Source organism: Kogia breviceps, chromosome 3 (assembly GCF_026419965.1).
Source record: "Kogia breviceps isolate mKogBre1 chromosome 3, mKogBre1 haplotype 1, whole genome shotgun sequence".
NCBI lineage: Eukaryota > Metazoa > Chordata > Mammalia > Artiodactyla > Physeteridae > Kogia > Kogia breviceps.
This window is the reverse complement of record NC_081312.1, coordinates 53,274,573-53,298,469: the sequence shown is the minus strand read 5'-3', so window position 1 is coordinate 53,298,469 and position 23,897 is coordinate 53,274,573. Positions and strand designations below refer to the sequence as shown.

The following is a 23,897-nucleotide window of genomic DNA, read 5'->3' as shown; positions in this document are numbered from 1 at the left end:
ATTTATGTAACAAGATTTTTCATAGCATGGCAAGTAATCAACAGGGGCCAACAAATGATTGGACACTCCATGACAGATATACAGTTATAAGCTCTACTATGATGTCAATTAAGAGTAAGAAAGTTAAGAAAACATATTATTGGTAAATCTATAGATGACACTGACTTTTAAAATGACACCTAGACATTGCTTTTTTAAGCAGTTCTAGGAAATTGATTTTTATTAACAAAAATTCCTATTCACAAAATGTAATGGGGTCATGGAAAACATGACTGATGACAAAGACATCTGTTTTCCAAAGCAGTTACTTACACTTGTTTAAAATGTATATATTGGCAGGTCATTCCCCAGAAAGTCTAATTCAGTAGGTATGGAAAGGGCCCAGGAATCTGTACTCCATGATACATTTGTTCTGCTGCAAAAACTTTTAGAAATCCTTATCTACAGCAGACATTGTTTCTGTCTTCATATGCTGTGAGATTTGGGCATCGTGCAAATCAGGTCAATAGACTGAAATTTAAAAGTTTATTTGACTATAGAGATGTTAAAGTGAAATTCTGTCTATACCAAAAATACATTTTTTAGTCAATTATTTGATCTCCATTACAAAAATTATTTCCAAAGTTACACTTTCCTACGTATATTAACAGAGGATATTAATCAAACATATTACAGTATTTATAATATTGTAGAATATTCTCCCCCTCAATAATTTACACATTTTCCTTGACATTGTGCAAACCATGAGTTAAAAATATGGGAACTTTATTTCTCTCATTTAGAGATTCACAAGAGGGAAATCTTAAAGAGCACCTGACTCTCATGTTGGTTATGGTAATGGTGACTTAGGATCTTCTTCTGATGTTAGAAAAGCAATGAACTTATTTGTTAGTTTATAGACCTGTTTGCATGGAGATGATGAAAGCTTAATTTATTCCTGGTGTACTTTGAGAGCTACCTCAATGATTTCACCTATTTGAAATGCACAAACTCTCCCAATTTTGAGCACAGCCAGATGGGAGAAGTGCTGAAGCAAACCTGGTTTGAATATGTAAAGCACCAGGCACATGACATACCTGATTATAGTTATTGAAGAGTCAAACAAGGTACTAGCTTATATTTTTAAACCCAATTATCTACCATAACTCTGAAGCTCATTTTGTAATGACTGTCAATCTAAAATTTTGTGAGATAGTTTATAAAAGAGAAAAATAGTTTATTTTGTTTGCTCAGTCTAGATATATAATATTTTTACTTAAAAAATAATGGACCAGAAAGCTGAAAGTGATCTTGTGCTCTTCATAGGACAAGAAGTCAAATCTCTGTTTTCTGAGCTGATAATTGTTAAAAATCATCTTAGAAATAGTCACCCAGCTGCTTTACAAGATGTCAGGAATTGGAAAGTCTGTCACCTCTTGTGATAATCTTCTCCTTTCCACTTTAAGAAGTCCTTATTTACTCCTAATAAAACACTATGGCTGAGATTTAAGATCATTTTCTCAGCTCCACAAAAATTTTGAGTAGCTAGTCTGTCTCCTATTTTAAAATAACCCTTCAAACATTGGGATCAATCTTTTCCCCTCCCCTTCGTTACTAGCTGTGGGGAATTAGAAAATAATAAAATCACACATTTGTTCAACATAAAAATATTAAAAATAATTTCATTATACCTTGGTCTTTAAAGACTTTTTGTTTGTTTTAATTCAGTTCATCCTCAAAACAACCCAATGAGAATACTTTTTTATTTTTTTAAATTTTAATTTTATATTGGAGTATAGTTGATTAACAATGTTGTGTTAGTTTCAGGTGTACAGCAGAGTGATTCAGTTATGCATATACATATATCTATTCTTTTTCAAGTTCTTTTCCCATTTAGGTTACTACAGAGTATTGAGCAGAGTTCCCTGTGCTATATACAGTAGGTCCCAATGAAGATACTTTAATTACTACAGGCCAGTTTGTTACGTGTCAGATGATAGGAAAACACATGGCAAAAAAAAAAAAAAAAATCCACCTGTTTACATCCCAGTAGTTATAAAGATAAACTAAAATAATAAACATGAAGTACTTTTAAAATTAATAAAGTACTTCTCAAGTGAAAGGTTGTAACATAAGTAATAATATACCACTATTATGTTATTTTTCATTCCACTGGATGGAAGAAATATTCACACACATTGAGGTATGGGGAAGTCAGTCTGGCTTATACATGATTTGGCTTGGACTAGAACGGCCTACCTTATGGCCTGTCAACATGCATTGTACATCTGCTTTAACCATTAAAGAAAAGAATGAATTTAAAAATCAAAATGGAGTAACTGTGGTTCAGGCATCCAGGATGGAGCCAGGTGGCCACTGTGGATGTGGTTTCAGACACATTCCTGCATCATTGGGAACTTAAATTTTATGAACTGTATCAGACTCAAGCACATCATCAATTGTTCTCAAAATGACATCTGCAAGCAGCAGCCAGTTGCAACCTTATGGTCTCAAGGTCTTCCCTCAAAACTGTGCAACCATTTCAGACCCCAACCAATACTTGCTTAACAAGCACCCTTACTTCTTGCCAGCTCCAATTCTAATTCTTGACAAACAACTTATGTAATTTTGCCTTTATAAGCATCCCCCATTTTGCAGCCTGGTGGAACACAGTTCAGCTGCTTCCTGAATCTCTGTCTCCCCGGCGATAGTCCTCATTTTGGCTCAAATAAAACTTTTTTATATTCCTATTATAGATTGTTCATGGAATATCTCCATTGACAAACTGCAATGCCTTTACCCATCCCATAGGACCTACTTCCATTTAATTTTTAATTTTTCTCTCTGAATCATGTGTTTTCTAAAAATACATTAAAGAAACTAAGAAAAACAAAATCAGTTATAATAATTCACAAAATAGTTCATGCCAAGACGAATAATGTAGTCACACCAAGTTCTTATATTAATATCTGATTTTTATTTCTCAATATCCTATTTGTTCTTTTAAGTGAAATGAAATTATTAACTTTTATAAGTCTTAGGGCCAGAAATATTTTATAATTCTATTTTTTCCTGCAACACAGTTTTCATCAAGTCCTTCTCATCCTTCTTGATAAAGTTTTTTTGTCTGCCACATTCTTCTTTTAATTTCCTCTAATGACTTTTATCCAGTGCTTAATAGAGTATTTCTCTAGTTTAGGGCAATTTACATCTTAGCCAATAGCCCTATGCCTATCATTGCTGACCCATAAAAGGAACATAGTAAGTTTTTGATGAATAAATGAATGAATAAATGAATGAATAAATTTTAAAATGACCTTTCAAAATCTGAACAACTCAGTGGAACACATGTTGATGAATCAACATATGAGCACACAAGTTTTCATTTTTGCAGAAAGTCCTAGGTTTAATCTTTCCACCAAATGAGCTGGATGGGGTTGCTAACTACTAGCTCATTGTCAGAGGAATGAATCAAGTATGTTCCACATGCTTTATATATATCAATTCATTAATTCTTTCCTATAAGTTTATGAGTTTATGAGGAAACTAAGGCAAAGAAGAGTGAAGTGACTTGCTCAACAAGATCCAAGAGCTAGTAAGTGACAGAACTAGGACCCAAACCAAGGAACACCAAAGCCCACACTTTTCAAGGTTTTTGTTAATGGGAAAAGTACCTTTAAAACTCTATATTTTAATATAATGATTTAAGAGTAAAAATTCATATTAATTGCCAATGAAAATTTCTCAAAACCTGTTCAAATTCTAATTTTTAAGTGTTTCTTTATATACAACCTTACAAAAGATAGTTCATTCACATGCTCTCTTTGCTCTTTCATTTAGACATTTCTTCTTAATGTGTTTGCAATTATTCTGAGGTCTATATCACTAAACACAGGCTAACGTAAGTTGCAGTCTTGCTAATGTTTTGACATTTTCTACAAAAATACTTTCCTAAAAACACCTACCTGAAATTACCAATTAGCTTTCCTGACATGAAACAGAGTAAGAAAAGTTCTTTTACTCAGTTTTGGAATCACAAAACACTTTTAGCTATTTAGAGCACAAATTTTCATATGAAAAATCTAATACTTCTCAGCAATTTCTTTGAACATAATATAGGTTGGCTTGTGACATTAATGAACACATTATTTTAAGGAACTGTAATTTTGCTTGCTGTATAAACAAACATATTACATGGGAGCATATTGCAATTAAATTTTACAGTGTCCACTTAAAAGTTTTTTAGATACTACAGAATTTTCTGGAAAGAAAAGATGCCTTGTTCCTTACATATACTATAGAAATCATTTGGTATATAAAAAAGTTAAAGACTTTTTAAACATTTGTTGTGGATAACAGACATAAAACATTCATAGGTAGTTACGTACCTGTTTTATTGGAAAGTCTAAATGACACCATCTTATCAGGAATATTACATACATTCCTCACTGAAGCAATGCAGCTATAATTAGCATAGTCCTGAGGTCGAAGATTCTTTAGTTTTAATATCTTTGTTTCACCCTGAAAATGTAGAAAAAGTCATTAGAAAAAGTCAATGGTAACCAAAATTAATAAATGGATGAATCATGGTATTGTATTTAAAATTATATTATTAAAATATGGCAGATCGTCATTTTTTAAGGAAAATGACCTAAATTAAAACAAACAAATAAAAAAACTATTGCATTTAAAAATCAAACTGTAATGTGCTTGGAGATAAAAACTGACTACAATGAAAATTCATAGCTTTTTTGTTTGTTTGTTTGCAAACTAGCTTCCTAAGGGGGGAAATCTATTTCTGGTGGTAGTTATACAAATTATTATGCAAAGATCAGAACAGTGTACTTAATAATGGAGTTTATTCAACAAACACCAACCTATGCAGACTTCAACATGAAATGTTATGAAAGAAAAGGATTCTGAAGAGCCAATAAATGAAATGCTGTTGGTAAAACAAAATTAATGAGGTCAATCTAATGATAGATAATTAAATGTATATACATAAATATTTTGTGTATATGGAGCAATGACAGATGATAAATCTTTTTTTTTTTTTTTGCAGTACGCGGGCCTCTCACTGTTGTGGCCTCTCCTGTTGCAGAGCACAGGCTCCGGTGCCATGGCTCACGGGCCTAGCCACTCCACGGCATGTGGGATCTTCCCAGACCGGGGAACGAACCCATGTCCCCTGCATCAGCAGGCAGACTCTCAACCACTGTGCCACTAGGGAAGCCCCAGATGATAAATCTTAAACTGCATTTAAAAAGTATTCATGAGTGTTTCTATATTATTATTATTATTGTTACTTTATGTTCAGGAATTCAAGGTTTAAGTCTCCTGGGTAAATCTGCAAAATTGCAGATATAGTCAAATCAGGCAAGCGATCAAAAATGTCTTACACACTCTTGATGAGCCAAAAAAGACCATGCAAAAACACTGAAATTGTTCAAAAGATAAAAAGAACAAACAACAATAAGAAGAGGAAAAAACCTGCCCAATTCAAATAAGGTCTCCTGGGATTTCTTTACCATCTAAAGTTATTAATGCATCTCTCAAAATACTTCCTTTCACAAGTAACTTAATTATGGAGATGGTAAAAAGTCTCCCAATGACATCATATTTGGTAGAGCCATTTTTAAAATGTTAATTTTTTCCAGATAACATCTGTACAAAACCATGTGTTTCTTTTATTTTCCTTAAGTAACATCATTCAAGTCCTAAAAATTGCAATACTTTGATACGCTATTCAGAAGGATCAGAATATTTAGTGATTTAATACATAAAGACACTGCCTGTTCAGTTGCAGATAAAAAAGCCTGCCCACACATGCAGGCACACAGAGTTTTCCAAATGTCAAATGAATCTCTCCTTCAGTGTTCATGGGTATTTGTCCATAATTCCTTTCATTCACTCAAAATTTAGTCTTAAAACAGTCACACTTTTAGCATTTTCCTCAGTGGGATAAATAATAATCTTCTATCCTTCAATTTTTCTTTATGAAAGACATTGCCTTTTTTCTGTATAAACAGACGCAAATACATCCCACAGGAATATACACAGAGTCAGAGTGTATGGTTCTAGAATTTATATTGGGTTGGCCAAAAAGTTCGTTCGGATTTTTCCATAAGATGTTATGGAAAAACTCGAACAAACTTTTTGGCCAACCCAAAATTTTAAAACATGCTCTCAAAGTATTACAAAGTTCTCATTTATATTAACTATATACAATGCATATAAAAGAGTGCTTAGTTACAAAGCATAGTTAGAATGTTATATGAGAACCTGTTGACTCAGATAATTTTTTGAATGAGATAATACATCTTACTCCTCCTATCTCTGTGACTGCTGTTGCTTAGATTTCTTCACTTTTCTTTCTCCTCTCAACACTTAATGAACTATTGGTATTCTCTGGAATACTATTCTACAGTTAATCACACTTTATAAAATTCCCTTAAATGATTTTATCCTTGCTGATGAATTTATACTACAAGCCTGATGAATTTATTCCTGGCCCCCCTCAAGTCTTTATCCCTATTCCAAAATTCTCCCTCAAGTTTTAGACGTATATGCCAATTTTTTACCTCAATATGTCCATTTTGATGTCTCATAGGTACCTAAAACTCAACATATGCAAAAATGGACTTCAAGTCTATTCCTCTAAATCTACGCTTTCTTCTTTAGTAACAGGAATCTTAGGCTTTCAATTATTACATCTTATTCATATATTCAGTATCTCTATCTCAGATTTTGTTGACCTTTCAACATGTTCAGTTCTGAACATTCTTTTATTTTTAAACATAATGCTCTAAACCCAACATTCAGCTGAGAAATTTCTGATTGTGCCTGGTATAGTTTAAGAATCCAAGCAAGCATGATCATCTAATCTAGAATCAGGACTTTTTTTTGACATGGAAATCTGATCATGCCATTTCTCTGCTTAAATCACAGGAACAATATGGCATTGCCCTTAACATAAACATAACAGTTGTTAACACGACTGTCAACCCTATGTGACATGTATTCTCCTTGCCTCCCCAGTCTTCTCTCATTTTTGTAATGCTTTACACACATTCAGCTTCCTTTGGCCACAGACCCTTTGCACATGCCTGGTTCCTCATCTCTCTATGCCTAATCAATTTCATCTCATTCTTAAACCCCAACACTCCTCACTTCCACAGGTAAGTCTTTCCTTACTTTCTGGAAAAGGAGAAATCCATTTTTATGAGATCTGCTTATATCTTTTTATAACACAGTCTCATTTTTCCACTTATTTTGGTAATGGATTTATTTTCTGCCATACTCCTCCCCTTGTCAGTAAGTACCTAGAGGGCAGAGATTATGTCTGTCTTGCTCTCAGCCCTATGTTCTAAGCACCTAGTACAGGACTTAGCATAAAGAGACACTTTTTAAATGAATACTTTAGCAATTGAAAGTACTATGACTACTTATCGTTTACCACTCAGGGTTTTGCTTTATGCATATTTATTTATCCAGAATTTATTATCTGCTTGCCACCTGATATGAACTCAACAGATGTTAATATACATAGTCAACATTCTAAAAGGAATCATGCAGTGATAACAATTCTCAAATGTATGCAGAGGATGAACAGTGTCATTTAGATGCATATTTAATGATAAAGTCTCTTTATTCACATAGAATTAATCATATTCTGCCAGTATTTCTTGTTTCTGTTTCCACTAACAAATTATTTTTTAATCCATATTTTCTGGATACTATTTCAACACTTTGCTGAAACTGTATCTTCTAATGTCATTAATAATGCTCTTTTGTTAAAATTCAATAAATCTTTATTTCTCTTTTAGGCTTCTGTACTTCTCTGCTTACTTCTAACACTTTAAATTACCTTTGCTATTTTGACAGTTCCTTGTGTGTAGGTAAAAAAATTATAAATATAATAATTCAGACACCTTTTGGTTGTATTTTATTTCATTTTCTATCTACTATACAAATTTTTGTCTGCAATATTCTACTATATTATATTCCTAGAGCAATATGATGCATTATCATGGTTTCAATTAGCATTTATATATAGATACCTGACAAATTTCTAAGCAAAAAAAAAAAAAATCCCACTTAATAAACATCACCAGGGGGCTTCCCTGGTGGCGCAGTGGTTGAGAATCCGCCTGCCGATGCAGGGGACACGGGTTCGTGTCCTGGTCCGGGAAGATCCCGCATGCCGCGGAGCAACTAAGCCCGTGAGCCATGGCCGCTAGGCCTGCGCGTCCGGAGCCCGTGCTCCGCAATGGGAGAGGCCACAACAGTGAGAGGCCCGCATACCGCAAAAAAAAAAAAAAAAAAAAAAAATCACCAGGAGGGTGGGAGGGAGGGAGACGCAAGAGGGAACATATGTATATGTACAACTGATTCACTTTGTTGTAAAGCAGAAACTAACACACCATTGTAAAGCAATTATACTACAATAAAGATGTTAAAAAAATTACCAATAGTATTGTAATTAATGAAATCCTGCTTTTCAAAACTTTTCCTGTCCTTTCAGTTGCAATGTTTGCTAGCCGTTACACTCTTGCACTTGAGTTTCTCTGCACCCCATCTGGATCTCTTAAGATAATCTATCCTGGTTTTCTAATTCTTTTTGACCATTATTTTTGTTATTTACATTTATCGACTCCTTCTTGCATTACAGAGCCCCTACCCCCAAAAAAGCCACTACATACTTTGCCAACAAACAAGTTAGACTTGTCTCTTCTGTTTCTAGATTGAATTTTTTCTCTCCTGGATTCCCCTTGACCTCTCTATGCATGTCCTCTTCCACCACCTCTATCTATACCTCTGACCTCTAACCTAAGTTCTTCGATAACTGACTGACGAAGATTTTCATCAGTAAGACATAAAATGTCATATCAAACTCAATGAGTTCACCATTCCATTCCACTTACACTCACTGCATCACCTCATACAAATTTTCTCTTCTGATGTTGTGCTATTTTTTAATGATCACCTTATCATTCTCCTCTAATCCAGACTCAAGACTCATGTCATCATTCACTCTTCACTGTTTCTCATTCCCCCACATTCAATGGCATCAAGTGCCTTAGATTATTCTTTAGATTATCTATTCTTTCACGAATGACCTTTGCTTTTCAATCTATAGGCATGATATTTTCTGTAGTCCCTCAGCAACCACTGATTTAATGAATACGGCTTGAGAGCTTATTTCGGCTAAGGTAATGTACTGCCTAGTATCGAGAACTGTTGCTCTCCTTTATTCTAATCTCTCTGCATGCTGCCACAGTACTTGCCTTCATCATGTCATTTTCATGCTAGAAAACCCTAAATAGCTCTCCTACTCTGAAAGGTTATTTCAAAAACCTTTAGTGTGTCATTTGAAACTCTATGCAGTCTAAGCAAATTTACTTTTTTCTCATTCCTCACACAAATTAGTTTATTATATATTAATTTATTATTTTTAGTTAATATTTATCCCCATAAAATTAGTTAAATCACTATTTTATGGTGTCTTTTTATGATTTCAACTCTGCTGTTTTTTTAAGAAAATTATCCCTTGGTATGAATCTTTTTCTGTTCCCGTCTAAACCGAAGTGCAGTTCAAAAAAATCTGTATCTACTCTGTAAACTCTCTTCTGACCTTCTCAGTTAGAAGTAAATTCTCTTCCTTTGGAGGTTCTATTTCATTTTTATACCAAAATATCTATTTATAACTCACTACTGAGTATTTGGCTATGAAATTATCATTCAATGTGTTGACTTATGTTCTTTAACTGAATCATGAGGCCTCTAGGGGCAGAGTTATCTTATATCTCTAATAACAACTAACTAATAGGGAGCCTTTTATATCCATTGCTTAATAAATATTTGTTGGTTGACAGGATATACTTAAAATTTGTCTTCCCACTCAGTATTCTACAAGAAGTAATGTAGTTATAATATATAATCATAATGACTTTTAAAAATAAATGGTACAAAAATATAAAATCTATAAAAATTAGACTTCATTTTTCCCACTATGCATTCTGTCCTTTGTGTATGATGCTATATTTCTTATATCATTCTTATTACTTTGTAATTTCTCTGCCATTTCTATAGTACTTGCCACATTAATAATCAATTGGAAACTGACTCTCTGTAATTTTTCTACAATTAAATATTTTTACTTGCACTACTAGAATAAATACACCATCAACTCTCTTACTTCTCCCTATTCTTTGTAAAAAAAAATAAAAATTGTATCACAGAAAGTCAATCCTTTCAAATTCTTTCAAATGTTATGCCACACTTCCTATCTATCAAATTTTACGAGATAGTCAGTTTCTTGACTTAAATTAACTACAACCATAAAGGAGGTGCTCCAAAGTTCTGTTTCTTGATCTTCATGCTATGAAGCGAAATCTGATCTCTGTGAAAAAAATGCATCATGCTATATACACTTATGTTTCAGGTACTTTTCTATATATATGTAATATTTCAATGAAAAAATGTTTAGACAAAATTAACTATAGCCTTACTCTAAGTACTTTCCAAATGCTGGGAACACAGTGAAAAATACATTAAACTTTACATGTTGGAAAAAATAAATATCTAAACAAAGACAGAGAATGTTTTTACAAGTATTAAATGCTGTCCAGTAAATCAAACAAGGTATGTGATAGAGAGATGGAGATGTGGTGAGCTATTCTGGATAGGACATTCTGAGAGGTATCTCTAAGGCTTTTGAGCTGAAACTTGAATGACTAGAAGGATGTTTGAAAGATGAGTTATCACATATAGTACGATAAAGATAGTAGGAACCAAAACTGAGGAGACCTAACACAGTAGTAAGGTTGCCCTGTTGGAGGGTTAGATAGAAAATCAATGTGGCTGGAATGTAGAGAAATGAAGACGATTGACATTAAATTTCAGAGCCTGGAAGAGGCCAGACTAGATGGGCTGTGAGAGTAGGTTTTAATTTATTCTAATACTACTTATTTTGTGTTGAATGCCACTTGTCTACCTGATTATTATTTTCTTTCAAAACCTGCCCTCTCTTGTTGGAAAATATTTTAAACATGATTTCCACCCACCATAGCTGTCTACCCATTAAACAACATATGCCCCTACAGTTATTCTGAATATTTTCATACAGCCATTATTCCAAGGAAGAGTTTTAAAACTGAAAGCTCTTACCCTTGAGACAGTTTCTAAAAGTATTTTTTCCTACATTCTTTCTATTTTCTGAGTTAATATGTTTTGTCTATACCAGTTGTATTTGTTTATATGTTTATATATGTTTTTTGTCATTTATATTATATATTTATATTAATACTGACTTTTCCATATATAAGGCCACTTTAAATTCCATTCCTGCCATTTGTGCAGTGCTTTGCATGCTATCAACTCAGGCAAGATTGCTGACAAGAAAAGAACAGAGCCAACTCACTGTCCTGCACATAATGTTTTCAGTAAACCTTTTCGAGCCACATTGACTCTAATAGTAGAAATAACAATTAAAAAAAATCTTTATATTAGGGTAAGCTGAAAGACAGGTTTAAGAAGCTGAGCTAGGGGCCATCCACAGAAGAACTGAACAGTCAATTATTAGCAAGAGCATGTAAATGGGAAGTAAGCCCCAAGGGACTGATAAAATAATCAAGTGTACATTTGAACCAACAGCAATGAAGCTATGGCCATTAAAATACAGAGGTCATTTTTGTATTAGATGCATTCTGGAAATATTTTATATACCTAAGTTCTTGTGATTAGGAATGCTGCTAGTGTTTATGTTATCCAAAAGTAAAGACTACAAATTGGGTAGTAATTGAGATTTTAAGGCTTGAACAGCCTTACTTTTGAGATGATTCCCACTCTTTAAAGACCAAAAAATATAGTCCAATAAATATAATGGTTTGTGCACAGCATATCCTAGTTAATTCTTATGCAGATCAGAGCAGCAAAGTAGACACATGAGAAGGACAGACAAAATGGAGGAATAACTTTTACTGTGAATTCTAGTCCACAATTGCCCAAAGTTCAGCTCTCATTTGACTGGAGAATCGTTTTGGATAAACTAAGATGATTTACATCTTGCAGTCAGGAAACAAGTTACCAAGGTGTCTGAACTTACGAGATAGTCACCTAGGTTAATATGTAAGATTACTCTATGTAGTATGTCAAAGAGGGAGAGGGGCTAATACAGACAAAATTTGTAAAAGGAATGTAGAAAATAACAGGCAGAGTTAAGGAAGAATTTGAACCCTACTCAATTAATTCACCACATTCAGGAAATGAGGAAAGCATTCAGGCTGACTCTCTTCCTCTCAATAAACAATTCCCAAAACTCAGAATATTTTTAAAAAATATATCATAATGTATAACAAAATAAAGAATATAATACATGTGTGTGCATATATATATGCTATCAAATGGCATGCATGTATACATATGAATATATTTATAATGATTTAGACTTTACTACTTATAACTGTTTTGTTGCATAATATTAATTTATTTTGTTGAACATATAAATTTAATATTCTGTGATATTGGAAGTCTTTTTTCATGTGAATTTCCATGATTTGTAAAAAGGAATTTTCAGTTGATTATTGTCTAATTGTATAATTAGTCTAATTAGCCTAATTATAACTAATTACATAATTGATGTAAATATTTCAGTCTTGTAATTAGATGGTGTAATTACAATACACAAGATGATGTCATGAACATCTTTACAAAAGTTCTTGAGAAATAGCAAGAGTACATATAGTTTGTAAAATTTAAGTACACATTTCTTTAACATTCACAAAATTATTTGAAACTCCTGTATTTAAAATTTTAAAACTACTTTTTAAATAAAATAAATAAAGGGAAGGCATTCTATGCATTAGTCAGTGGCCCTTACCAATGGTGACATTGTCTAGTGAAATAATGCCCATAGCCTGAAGCAGTATTTCTATTTTACTTAGAAAAGGAATTGAAACTTTCTTTTAATATTAACTTTCAGATATTGGTAAAAAGAAAAAAAAAAACATTCCAATTTACACTCATTTTTTGTAGCTCTAATGACTAATTTATAATAAACTTCTAAATAAATAATAGCATATGCTAGCTGACATCTTCCGTATTAAATGAGTGGAAATATGAAAAGGATAATTATTCCTCTTAGACATATATGCTTTTTAATTCATATCAGCCTCAGGAACACATACCAATTTCATTCTGGAAACATGATCTATAAAAAGGCATAATCAAAATTTTGTATTTCTACAGGATGGTGAAATAAATATTCACTTCAAATTGATATAGGTATTAACTTAGTATGAATGTGCATGTGGATAGATATATCTCATTATCTTTGAAATTCTGTTTTATTTAAAACAAGACATTGTTATTAAATAGCAAAACATAATATCTTTAAAAGAAATTTAATTTTCTAATATTAAAAATAAGCAGACTTATGATCTGTCATTTGAATCCTTCCATGATATAGTCCCAGTATACCTTCCCAGATTTACAGTCTGGGAAGACTGTAAATGTAGGGAACAGTGGTTCCCTACATATACCTACATATACCAATGATCATTCCAGCCATCCAGAGACATGGCCAGTCTCTGAAGATTTTGTCTTCCTTCTGTATATTACACATGCCATCCTGAATGTTCTCTCCATAGCACTATTGTGTGCCTCTATTTTGACAATAATTTTCACTTTGTATCATAGTCACTGTTTATTTTGACTTCTACCCATGTTTATCAAAGTTAGAGGAGGAGCCTTGCCTAGTAGCCTCTATATCCCTGATAGAGACTTGCCCGTATCTTGCACAAAACAGATCTCAGTCATTTTAACTGGATCTTATTTACACTATGAAGCCACAGAGGTGATAGATCTATGAAAATAAATTAAAATATTATTGAAGTACTCCAATACAAACAAAGCTAAAATGGAAAGCTTTTTCTTCATAAAGTACACACGGCAGTTGATGGGAAACAATAGTCCAAGAAATCAATAACACCTAAGAATACATATACATACACACTAACCTGATAAGCAAAAGGAAAAGTAAACACCATTTCTATCTCATTATAAATGGCAAAGCCAATATGAAGGCAAAACAAACAAACAAAAAAACCAAAGTTTATCTTGGGAAGCATTTCAAGGATACAAAACAAAGTTAATTTTAAATCTAAAGCAAATATGGTATGTAGACCAAATAATTAATGCCTTTATTTCAATAGCATAATTCTGAAGAGTTACTTACAAATGTTTGGGTTACCTTTTAATGTGGAGAAAAACAACTAGATATGATAACTTTGTAAATTGGAATCTACGTAAAAATTATGCTTTATCATTGTAAAAATAAAGACCACACACTAAATACATTGTGTTGCTTTCTACTGCTGGACAACCACATCCAGTGTCCTTCCAAATTTCCAATGCAGCTAGAAGCTACCAATGAGGATGTAGATTGTTATCAAGTAGATTCATGGGTAAAAATGTTCTTTACATCATATTTGTCTGTAATGTAAAAATGTGCCCTAGAGGCTGGAATCAGTCCTGGAATTCTCAATCTATTAATTCTAATTTTTTCATTCAACAGAACTTTTAGAGAAATCCTGCTTATTCTGTAACTCCCTATATTTGAAATTATACAAAAGTAATAATGTTATCATATGTACCACCCCCTCCTGAAGAAACTGTGGACTCAAGCAGAGTTTCAAAATGGCAGCCCAGAGGGTCAAATATAGAACTCTGGCAGCAACAGGTGGTATATTGTTTTCTAAAAAGTGGGCATGCACAGCAAGCCTTACCAGTTCTTATTTTCATACTACATCACCCCCTCCAACAGGTCACATATTTATGTTACCAGATAGTTTAAGTAGGCATCTGTATTTGTGTTTCCTGCACAAAAGTAAACCTCCTATGGCCCACTGGAAAAGAAACTGTTGGATTTTCAGGTGGATATATACACCTAGCTGCCTTGCCCCAAGAGGTAATTTGTTTATAAGAAACTCTCGAGAATTTCTTAAGTAAATGACTAGCTTCCTGTGCATTTATGATAAATATACATATATATATGAAAACACTCAAAGCAGTATCTTAAAGGTTGATAAACCTAAATAAAACTGGTATTGGAAAATCTTACATATGCTCTCAAATTGTTCATAGAGCAATACTATGCATGACAAAGAGGTAAAGTCAAAATGAAGGAGATCAGGTTTTTCTTTGCTTGATTATAATACATTGCCAATATCAATCATCCTCAGTTCTATAACTTTTAATATTAGTCTTCTCAAATTGAGCTATAGATTCAACAAAACTTTACTCAAAACCTTATCAGACTCTCTGTAGAAGTCAACAAGATGATCCTAAAATTTATATGGAAATACAAAGAAATGAAAACATCTAAAACAATTTTGAAAAAGATGAACATGGTTAAGGGACTTATTCTTTCTGATTTCAAGACTCGCTATAAAGCTACAGTAATTAACACAGTGTGGTACTGGCATAAAGACAGACATATAAACCAATGAGACAGAAAAAATAATTCAGAAATAGACCCTAATACATAGGGCCAATTGATTTTCAATTTAAGTGCCAAAACCTACCAAGATAATTTAACACTTTTGGTTAAATAGATGATAAGATGGAATAAATTATCATCCAATGGAATAATTTATCATCCAATGATAATAATTTATCATCTGATAAATCCAGAAGGCAAGAAAACAGAGAAGTAAAATGAAACAAGTGGGTCATATGGTAAAAAATTGATATTAGTCATTGGATTAAATATACTGAAAATTAAGATAGTCCCACTGGATTAAAACAACAACAAAAATCTATATTCTGGTTAAAAGTGACATGTTGTAAATATAAAGTTGGAAAGTAAAAGAGATGAATATTTATCACTCTCCCCCACACCTAAAGAAACCCACTAACCAAAGGAAAGCTTGTATAGTTGAATTAATGACCAACAAAACAGATTTAAGGCAAGAAAGAGTGCCAGTGCTATAGAAGGATATTTCTGAATGATAACTTACCATGAAGATAATACACTCAGATAATCCACTAGGAAGATATAAAAATACTAATTCTGTATGTGCTAATAATATACCTTCAAAATATATAAAGCAAAAATTCATAAAAATAAAGAAGAAAGAGACAAATCCACAGCCATAGTCATAGACATTAATAACTTCTCTCAATAGCTGTTAGGACAGCAGACACAAAAATCAGGAAATACATAGAATATCTGAAAAACAAAATTAACAAATGTGACCTATCTGAAACTCAACAGTTTTGGAATGCACATTTTGTGGGTGCACATGGATCATTCATGGAGGTACATCACAGGCAAGTACACCATGCAAGTCTCAATTTCTAGACTGAAATTGTTGAGAGTATGCTTTCTGACCCAGTGAAATTAGACTAGAAATCAATTAAAAATTATAACAAGAAAATCATCAACAGTTTGGAAATTAAATACTTTTAAATTGATTTAATTATAATATCATTCTCATTTCACTAAGCTTTCTTTAGTGGGTAAAGAGGAGTGGAGTTACAGAGAGTGATTCAGGAGTTACTAATAATTTTAACTATTCTTTAGTTACAAATCCAGACATCTTCATGGGAATATTGGCTCAATATATTTATTGAGAATCTTCCATGTGTCAGGCACCATTTGAGCTGTTGAAAAGACAAAGTCACTATAATCATTGAGTTTATGTCCAAATACACAAATAAGATAATTTGATAATTTTGTGCAGTAGGGAAAAACAAAACAAAACAAATAAAAACAAACAAACAACAACAACAAAAATACTGGGTATTAGAAAAGAGTAACTGTGGAAGGGAAAAGACGTTACCTCAGATAGATCTGTCAGGGAAACCCTTTCTCAGGTGATGAGTGCTTGGTGTTAAGTAGATCCCTGCCATATTATCTAGTAAATAACATTCTACTTGGAGGAATTGAGAACATTCACGCCCTAGACATGTCTAGGGCAGGTGTGACCAAAACACTGAATAAGGTACAGAAGGTAAAAGAGAACAAGACAGAGCAAGGTCAAACATGGTCTTGTAGGTCATGATACATATTTGGATTTACTGTAAACATTGGGAAGCCACTGGAGAGATTAAAGCAGGAAAAATATTTATATTTTAAAATGATCACTCAGATAATTGGAGGTTTCTGTAATAAAACATGACAGCCAGTTAGGAACCTATTGCTATATTCCATGGAGAGATAATAGAAGTCATGTGATATAGTTGGACTTGTGTATATCAGGCCCATGTTCAGTATGTCAACACATGTAGTATAAAGAAAAACCACTGACAACATTTTGTCTGTGAGAAATCCAACATCCTCTGTGGTTATAAGAACTAAACTTTCCATGTGCTGCTGTTTGAGACTTTTATCAATCCAGCCTACAAAATATGTTTAATGTTAACAAATTAAGAACATATATAACATAAAAGTTTTAAAGTATTGTTTCTACATAATTTTTAGGACAGATATAAATATATAACCATTAGGGAGTGTGGGATTGACATGTACACAATGCTATATTTAAACCGGACAACCAACAAGGACCTCTGTAAGGGAACTCTGCTCCATCTTATGTAACAACCTAAACGGGAAAAGATTTTTAAAAAGAATAGATACATGTATATGTATAACTGAATCACTTTCTTGCACACCTGAAACTATTACAACATTGTTTATCAACTATACTCCAGTATAAAATTAAAAGTTAAAAATAAATAGATAAATATAGAAAACAAAAACAAAAAAAACCCCCAATACATAGCCATTTCAGAAGGAGAGATAAACAACATAATCAAGTAACCAAAGGCAGGAAAGACATTTTTAAATAGGAGCTATAACTACATGTTATTGGCAATTATCAGCTACAGCAGTTGAATCCAGAGCACAGAATTTCAAGAAAAGTTTGTTTCTTAAATACTTTTTAGGAGGATTAATTCAGAGGGTCCAAGCAGCAGAGTTTTGAGTATAGCAAAAGAAAAAGTGTGTGTTATGCAGCATAGTATAAGCTAGTATTCATAACAAAGAAAGTATCAGTATTGAAATGTTCAAATTAAAAAGTTGTTTTTCTCACAAAAGAATGGGGGAAGAGAAAATAAAAGTTACCTTTAAAAGGTAGAATCAATAGCTACTAGTTTAGAGTTCTTGTAAGACAGATTTTTTGAGTTGCTAACACAGAAACAGCAACAAATTCAAAATGAATGAAAAATTTGATTGTGCTTATTTAACAACTTTAAAACAAATTCTTAATTATTTTGAAACTATAGAAGTTTTTCCCCAATTTGGACAAGGGCCATGTGTTAATTACTAAGTGATAAGACCCTTCTGCAGGTAAGAAACTGCATACAGTGATTATGTACCTAGTGAATATGTGTCTAGAATTGCCTTAGTATGGTAAACATCATGTGAAACAGAAAGTTTTGTTTTCTAAATTTTAACAATGTCTATATTTTAAAAGAAATTGACAATAAAAGAATCAAATTAATGATAGGTGATCATTTATTTGGATTTCTAAACATTAGAGACATCCAAGCAACTAAATACTGTTGATAAATATTTTAAGTTATTTTGCTAAATAAAAAAAAAGGATTTTAGTAAAAATTTAAGAATGAATTGCCATATTTATTTAACATTGTATTTAATGACAAAATATGGGATGCTGGGAAATTTACAAACTCAGGATAATCTTATATTATTAGAGAGTTGAGATGTGAAACTTTTAATAATCTTTAACATTCTGAAGTAGAATATTTACAACATTTTAAATTTGGTTATATACTTCCCTAGTTATGGATATATGATGTTCCAAACTTTAACAATGTAGTCAAATTCCTGTTTATCTTATCACCCATATAATTTTTTTTAAAAAAATTCATGGTCACAATTATTTTGAAAATTTTTCCAAGTACAGTTTTTTATTTAAAACTTTTTCTTTGTTAGTTAGGCTTGTGTTCCTTTCTGGTCATCAAAAAATCTTTATAATAACAGCATTTAAATAATCCTACAACTTCAATGTCCTCCTCAAGAATTATTAATTCATTAACTATACTTCAATAAAATTTAAAAAAATACATTACAGAAGAGTGTTCCATATTACATTCACTCTATATAAAATTAATTCAAATTTTCTTTTTATTAAATAAGTTTTTAATGACTCAGATATTTTAGCTTTTACATAATTACGGTTCTATAAATTAAATCAAAACTGAAAATGAACAAAGAAAATTAGACAGACTTTTTCCCTAAATCCAAAACCAAATAAATTTCAAGTAGATTTCTTCATTCTTTAAAAATGTATTTACCATTACAAATGGGGAAATCAAAATCTCTTCTTTAAGAAATATTTCCCATAAAAAAACAAAGCAGGCAGCAAGTGTATAATTACGTACTTTAGAGTGAAACCTAGGCAAACCTATAGACAAAGAAATATGTTAGGATACATTAAATTGTTTTCAAGAGTTAACATTATCCATTTAACTACCACATGAAAAATAAATAAATTGTTCTTCATTATTTGAGTCCTCTAATCTTTCAAGCACATGTTATTTTTTCAAAGGTCAGACTGGGAGAAATTATCTTTTCAAATTGATATAGTATCGCATGCTGCCTGAATTAGAAAGGTATCAGCAGAGTGGGCTGGAAATACTATACCTCAATTCCTACCTGGGTAAAGAAGGGTTCATAAATCTCAACTCCTTTATCAGATCCTTGTAGTAACACCTCCTGGCCACGTCTCCAGCTGTACCGAACAGGTGGATTGGAATTGGCAACACACCGGAGGAACACTGTTCTCTCATAGTAAAATTGTTCTTTAGCTTCACCTATACTTTGATGAACAGTTACTACTGGATCATCCAAATCTATAAAACATAAAAAGTGTTATGAGTTACATGGCTTTTAAAGTACTATACATATAAAACGTAACCAAAGATTAATTTTCCTAATTGTATTATTTTTAACTAGACTCTTTTTCATTGAGTTTATTGAACTCATTTGCAGAGAAATTTCCAGTGATAGAAGGTAAAGCCAAATAATAGTTACTTCTTAAGATCTCTATTTGCTGAATGACTACATTATTTCCAACACATCGTCAACAGCCACATAAAGCATAGCTCCATGAGAGAGATCAGAAAACTTAAGAGGTTAGCCAAAACGAAGAAACACAGTCAAAGAAAAAAATATCAAGTAGCTCAACTAGCTCTTAACTTTAACATACTTCTTTTTCCAATTATTTATAACATGTATTTTTAAAATAACCTATGTTTATAAATTATTATAATCTTTGTAGTAAGAAAATATGATCTTATACTGGGTTAAATTTTTCCTTTATCTCATACTTTATATCCCAGATCATATTTGCTAGTTAAAAATGTGCTAACAGAAGGTACTATTAAAAGGCATTAATATTTCTATTATTGAATATTGGAAATAAATTTTTGCCATTTTACATACATTCTAAAGAAGGGATATTTACTACAAGGTTTAAGAAACATTTTCTGGAAAGAAACAATTCATGAATATCTTGGGCTTTGTGGTTCATACAGTCTTTGTCTCAACTACTCAACTCTACCATTGTAGTGTGAAAGCATTCAAAGACAATAGGTAAATGACTGAAAGATGAGGGTTGCTCAGTTCCAATTAAACTTTATTTACAAATGCAGGTGCCCCAGTCAGATTTGGCTCATGGGCCATAGTCTGCCATAGATTGCCAACCCCTATATACCATATCCCAGGTTCATCTCTTAAGAGAAAAAGAAATTAAGGAGTGTATTTGCTTTAAAACAACTGTACTGTGTATTTGAAACTTTCTAAGAGAGTAAATCTTAAAAGTTCTTATTACAAGAAAAACAAATTTGTAACTTTGTATGGTGACCGATGGCAACTAGAGTTCTTATGGCAAACATTTTGCAATTTATACAAATATTGAATCATTATGTTGTATACCTAAAACTAATATAATGTTATAAGTCAATTATACCTCAATAAAAAATAAATATTTTATAAAGATGTGTTAAAATAATAAAAAGGCAACTAAATTAGTGAAGTAATAGCTTTCCTAATGATTCAAAGTAAAGAAAAGAATCCCAAATTTCCCCAGTTTTAAAAAAGCTTTTTTCCAATGTGAATTGCTTGACAGTCCTACTTAGATGTCTAGCTTTGCAACATTCTGAGTTTTCTTTTTTTTTTTTTTCCAACATTAGAATCTTTTCACAGTTATCTCAATGGCCTCTAATTTTAGTAGTGACAATTTACAGAACAACTGCTGCTTTTTCGGTAAAGTTGTAGGAACTTTCAGATTAAATTCATTCTATTAGCTGTGCAGGGATATATGTCTGGTTTTAATAAGTTGGAGTACTTAGGGATACCAGCATTATTACCATGAAATGTTTAAAGGTCTTTAAAATCCATCAAATAGTCTCTTATTTGATGATTAGGCTTTTACATATAAATCAAATCCTACAGGAGATTGACTAGCTGAACTCCATCTTAGTGGCTTGAAAAAAAGGTACTGTGAGTCAGTTGTAAACAACTTATTTTCTCTTGTTCAAAACATAATTTCTTTTAGTCACAGTTTCCTTTTTAGAAATATGAGCTGTGTTATACTGTAAAAAAAAAATTCTCAAGCCAGAAACTTTCAGAAGAAAAAAGATTTGGATGGGAAACATTGTTACAATGGTGACACTCTTTGGGTTCCAAATAGTTATTAATATGGTATTTTTCAAAACCATTTATTGATGTATCCCTAGCTCTTCTCATGTTAGGTGGTGGTGTTGATAGGCGCAGTCAGGAATAGACCAAACCCAAACAATCCTTTAAACAAGCTCTTCCCTGACTTAGATGAGTTTTGGGTTACTGGCCTTCTGAGGATCTAATCCTGTGACAATGGCTTACTGAACATTGTATTAGCAGAATTATCTGTTAGACTCACATTTATGAAATTTCCATTTCATAAAACTCCCAAATGATTTATTTCACACTTAAAAACAAATATGCCATTAGTGGTTACCTTTCTGTACAGTATAAAATATTTGTCTGTTATTTTTATTATTATTTTAAAAGATTAAAAACACATTTAAAAGTGAAACAAACAAAAACCAAACAAGCCAAAAACAAGATTTCTTTTAGACAAGTCAAATAATGGCAGGTCTAAAAAATATATTTTAAGTGAGATTATATGTTTGTGTGTGTGTGTACACATACATATATACATACATGATATGCAGTTTAAGTGATATATAGAAATATATCATTTAAAAGATATGTTTAATATATACTCTCTATATTACTGAAGATTTGTATTTGCCTTAGGTCAGGTTTCTCGGAAAAGAGGCTCTAAGACAGATGTGTGCAAGAAGTGTATTGGAAAGTACCTTCAAGACTCGTGGGGGAGTGAAGGAAATAGATTTGTTAAGGAGGACAGCTGAACTACAGCACAGTTGCAACTGAGGTCTCTAACTCTAGAGAAGTTTTGGAGTCCTGAGGTCCCCTCAGAGCTGTACTGCCTTAAGACAAGGAAGCTAAGCCTTTAGACTACAACCCTCTCTCCCATCAATGAGTCCTGGAAAGCGTGCTCCTCCCCACCAGGGGCCTTGACCTTGGGAGGGGAAGCTCTCTTTGGCTTATGGCAATTTCTAGAGAAGGAATTAGCTGATAGCCATCAGCGGCTAAAAGTTTCAGTGGCTGGAGGAATAAATGCTTCAGCCCTGAGGAAGGGATCTGGGGGTGTATTACATCATCCACTCAGATCTACCTGTGAGGTATGAAAATTCACTCCATCTCGGAAAAGCTACTCCAGGATTTTGGGTAGTCACCTTTCCTAGGAAATCTTTCAAAAGAAACTGTGGTGGGATGATAATTATCATCTCCTTCTACTATTACCATTCTAGATTACTCTCATCCTGGACTAGTACATCTTTGGTATAAGTAGCTTACCTAGTAAAGGCTACCAGATCTTTGTCACTGAGGATTTTGAGCCCCTGGTAACCGTGCTCTTCTCAAGCTATTACCGATGCATTTGTCTGTTTACCACCAAAAGTGGACAATAGAATAGCAAGAAATGACTCAGTGGATCAACTGGGTATGGAATATATTCTTGCTGCCTCACTGTGTAACAACAATCCTACCTTCAAGCTGACTATATTGGCCAGTTACTCCTGCCAGGATGGTGACTCCTCTTTTCTGCTGTTTTCTGACACAGGAAGACTAAGGTAACAGAGTAGCAGCCATGTTTTGAAGATTAATGGGACTCTTGCTGTGTCACTTAATAAAAGCTTTTCCCTTTCTGAGAATTAGAACTTCTAAACTGGCAGAGAGACCAGAGTTGTGGGGAAGGAAACATAGATTCCCCAAGTGGATCACTGAATGTGATGGTAGTAAGTAGGGTCTCTACTTGATTCTTGAACCTATGTATTCTCCAAAACAAAAAGAAAAAAGAAAAAAAGGAAGAAATAAAAAGGAAAGAAAAGAACAAAAGCATCATATAATAATGGTCATTGATTTAGGATGTATCCTGCATCACAGAAGATGGCACTCTCTCCTTACTGGATATTATCTCTCCAAGACTCAGCTGCCTCCTCCAAAGGCCATTCTATCACTCTAGTAAGTTAATTTTTTTAGGTGGTATAGAATATGATATGACTAGAGATGACCATGGCAATGCTCCCACTGCTATATCTTCACTGCTATAAAATGTGCTTCTGGTCTCATGAGTCATTAGGTAGGATCATGTATTAAGAATAAAACATTCTAAAAGCCTTTGGATAGGGCTGATACTAGCTGAGGTCAGCAGAAAAGTCCATATTCAGAATACACGTCAAATTTAATCAAAATGATGCACTGTCACTTTCAGGGTAAAAAAAGTTCTAATATGATTAACTTGCTACCAAGGGACTGGTTG

At 32.6% G+C, this 23,897-nt stretch overlaps 1 protein-coding gene across 4 annotated transcripts in view; it reads right to left on the bottom strand.

Moving 5' to 3' along the window:
• Window positions 1-23,897, bottom strand: part of MDGA2 (MAM domain containing glycosylphosphatidylinositol anchor 2) — an 819,485-nt gene that overhangs the window by 283,402 nt on the left and 512,186 nt on the right. For all 4 annotated transcript variants that reach the window (XM_059056743.2, XM_067028497.1, XM_067028498.1 and 1 more), the window contains 2 exons: window positions 19,664-19,860; window positions 4,368-4,500 (listed from right to left, as the gene is read on the bottom strand). In XM_059056743.2, coding sequence (XP_058912726.1) covers window positions 4,368-4,500; window positions 19,664-19,860 — 330 coding nt within the window. The remainder of the gene's footprint in view (window positions 1-4,367; window positions 4,501-19,663; window positions 19,861-23,897) is intronic.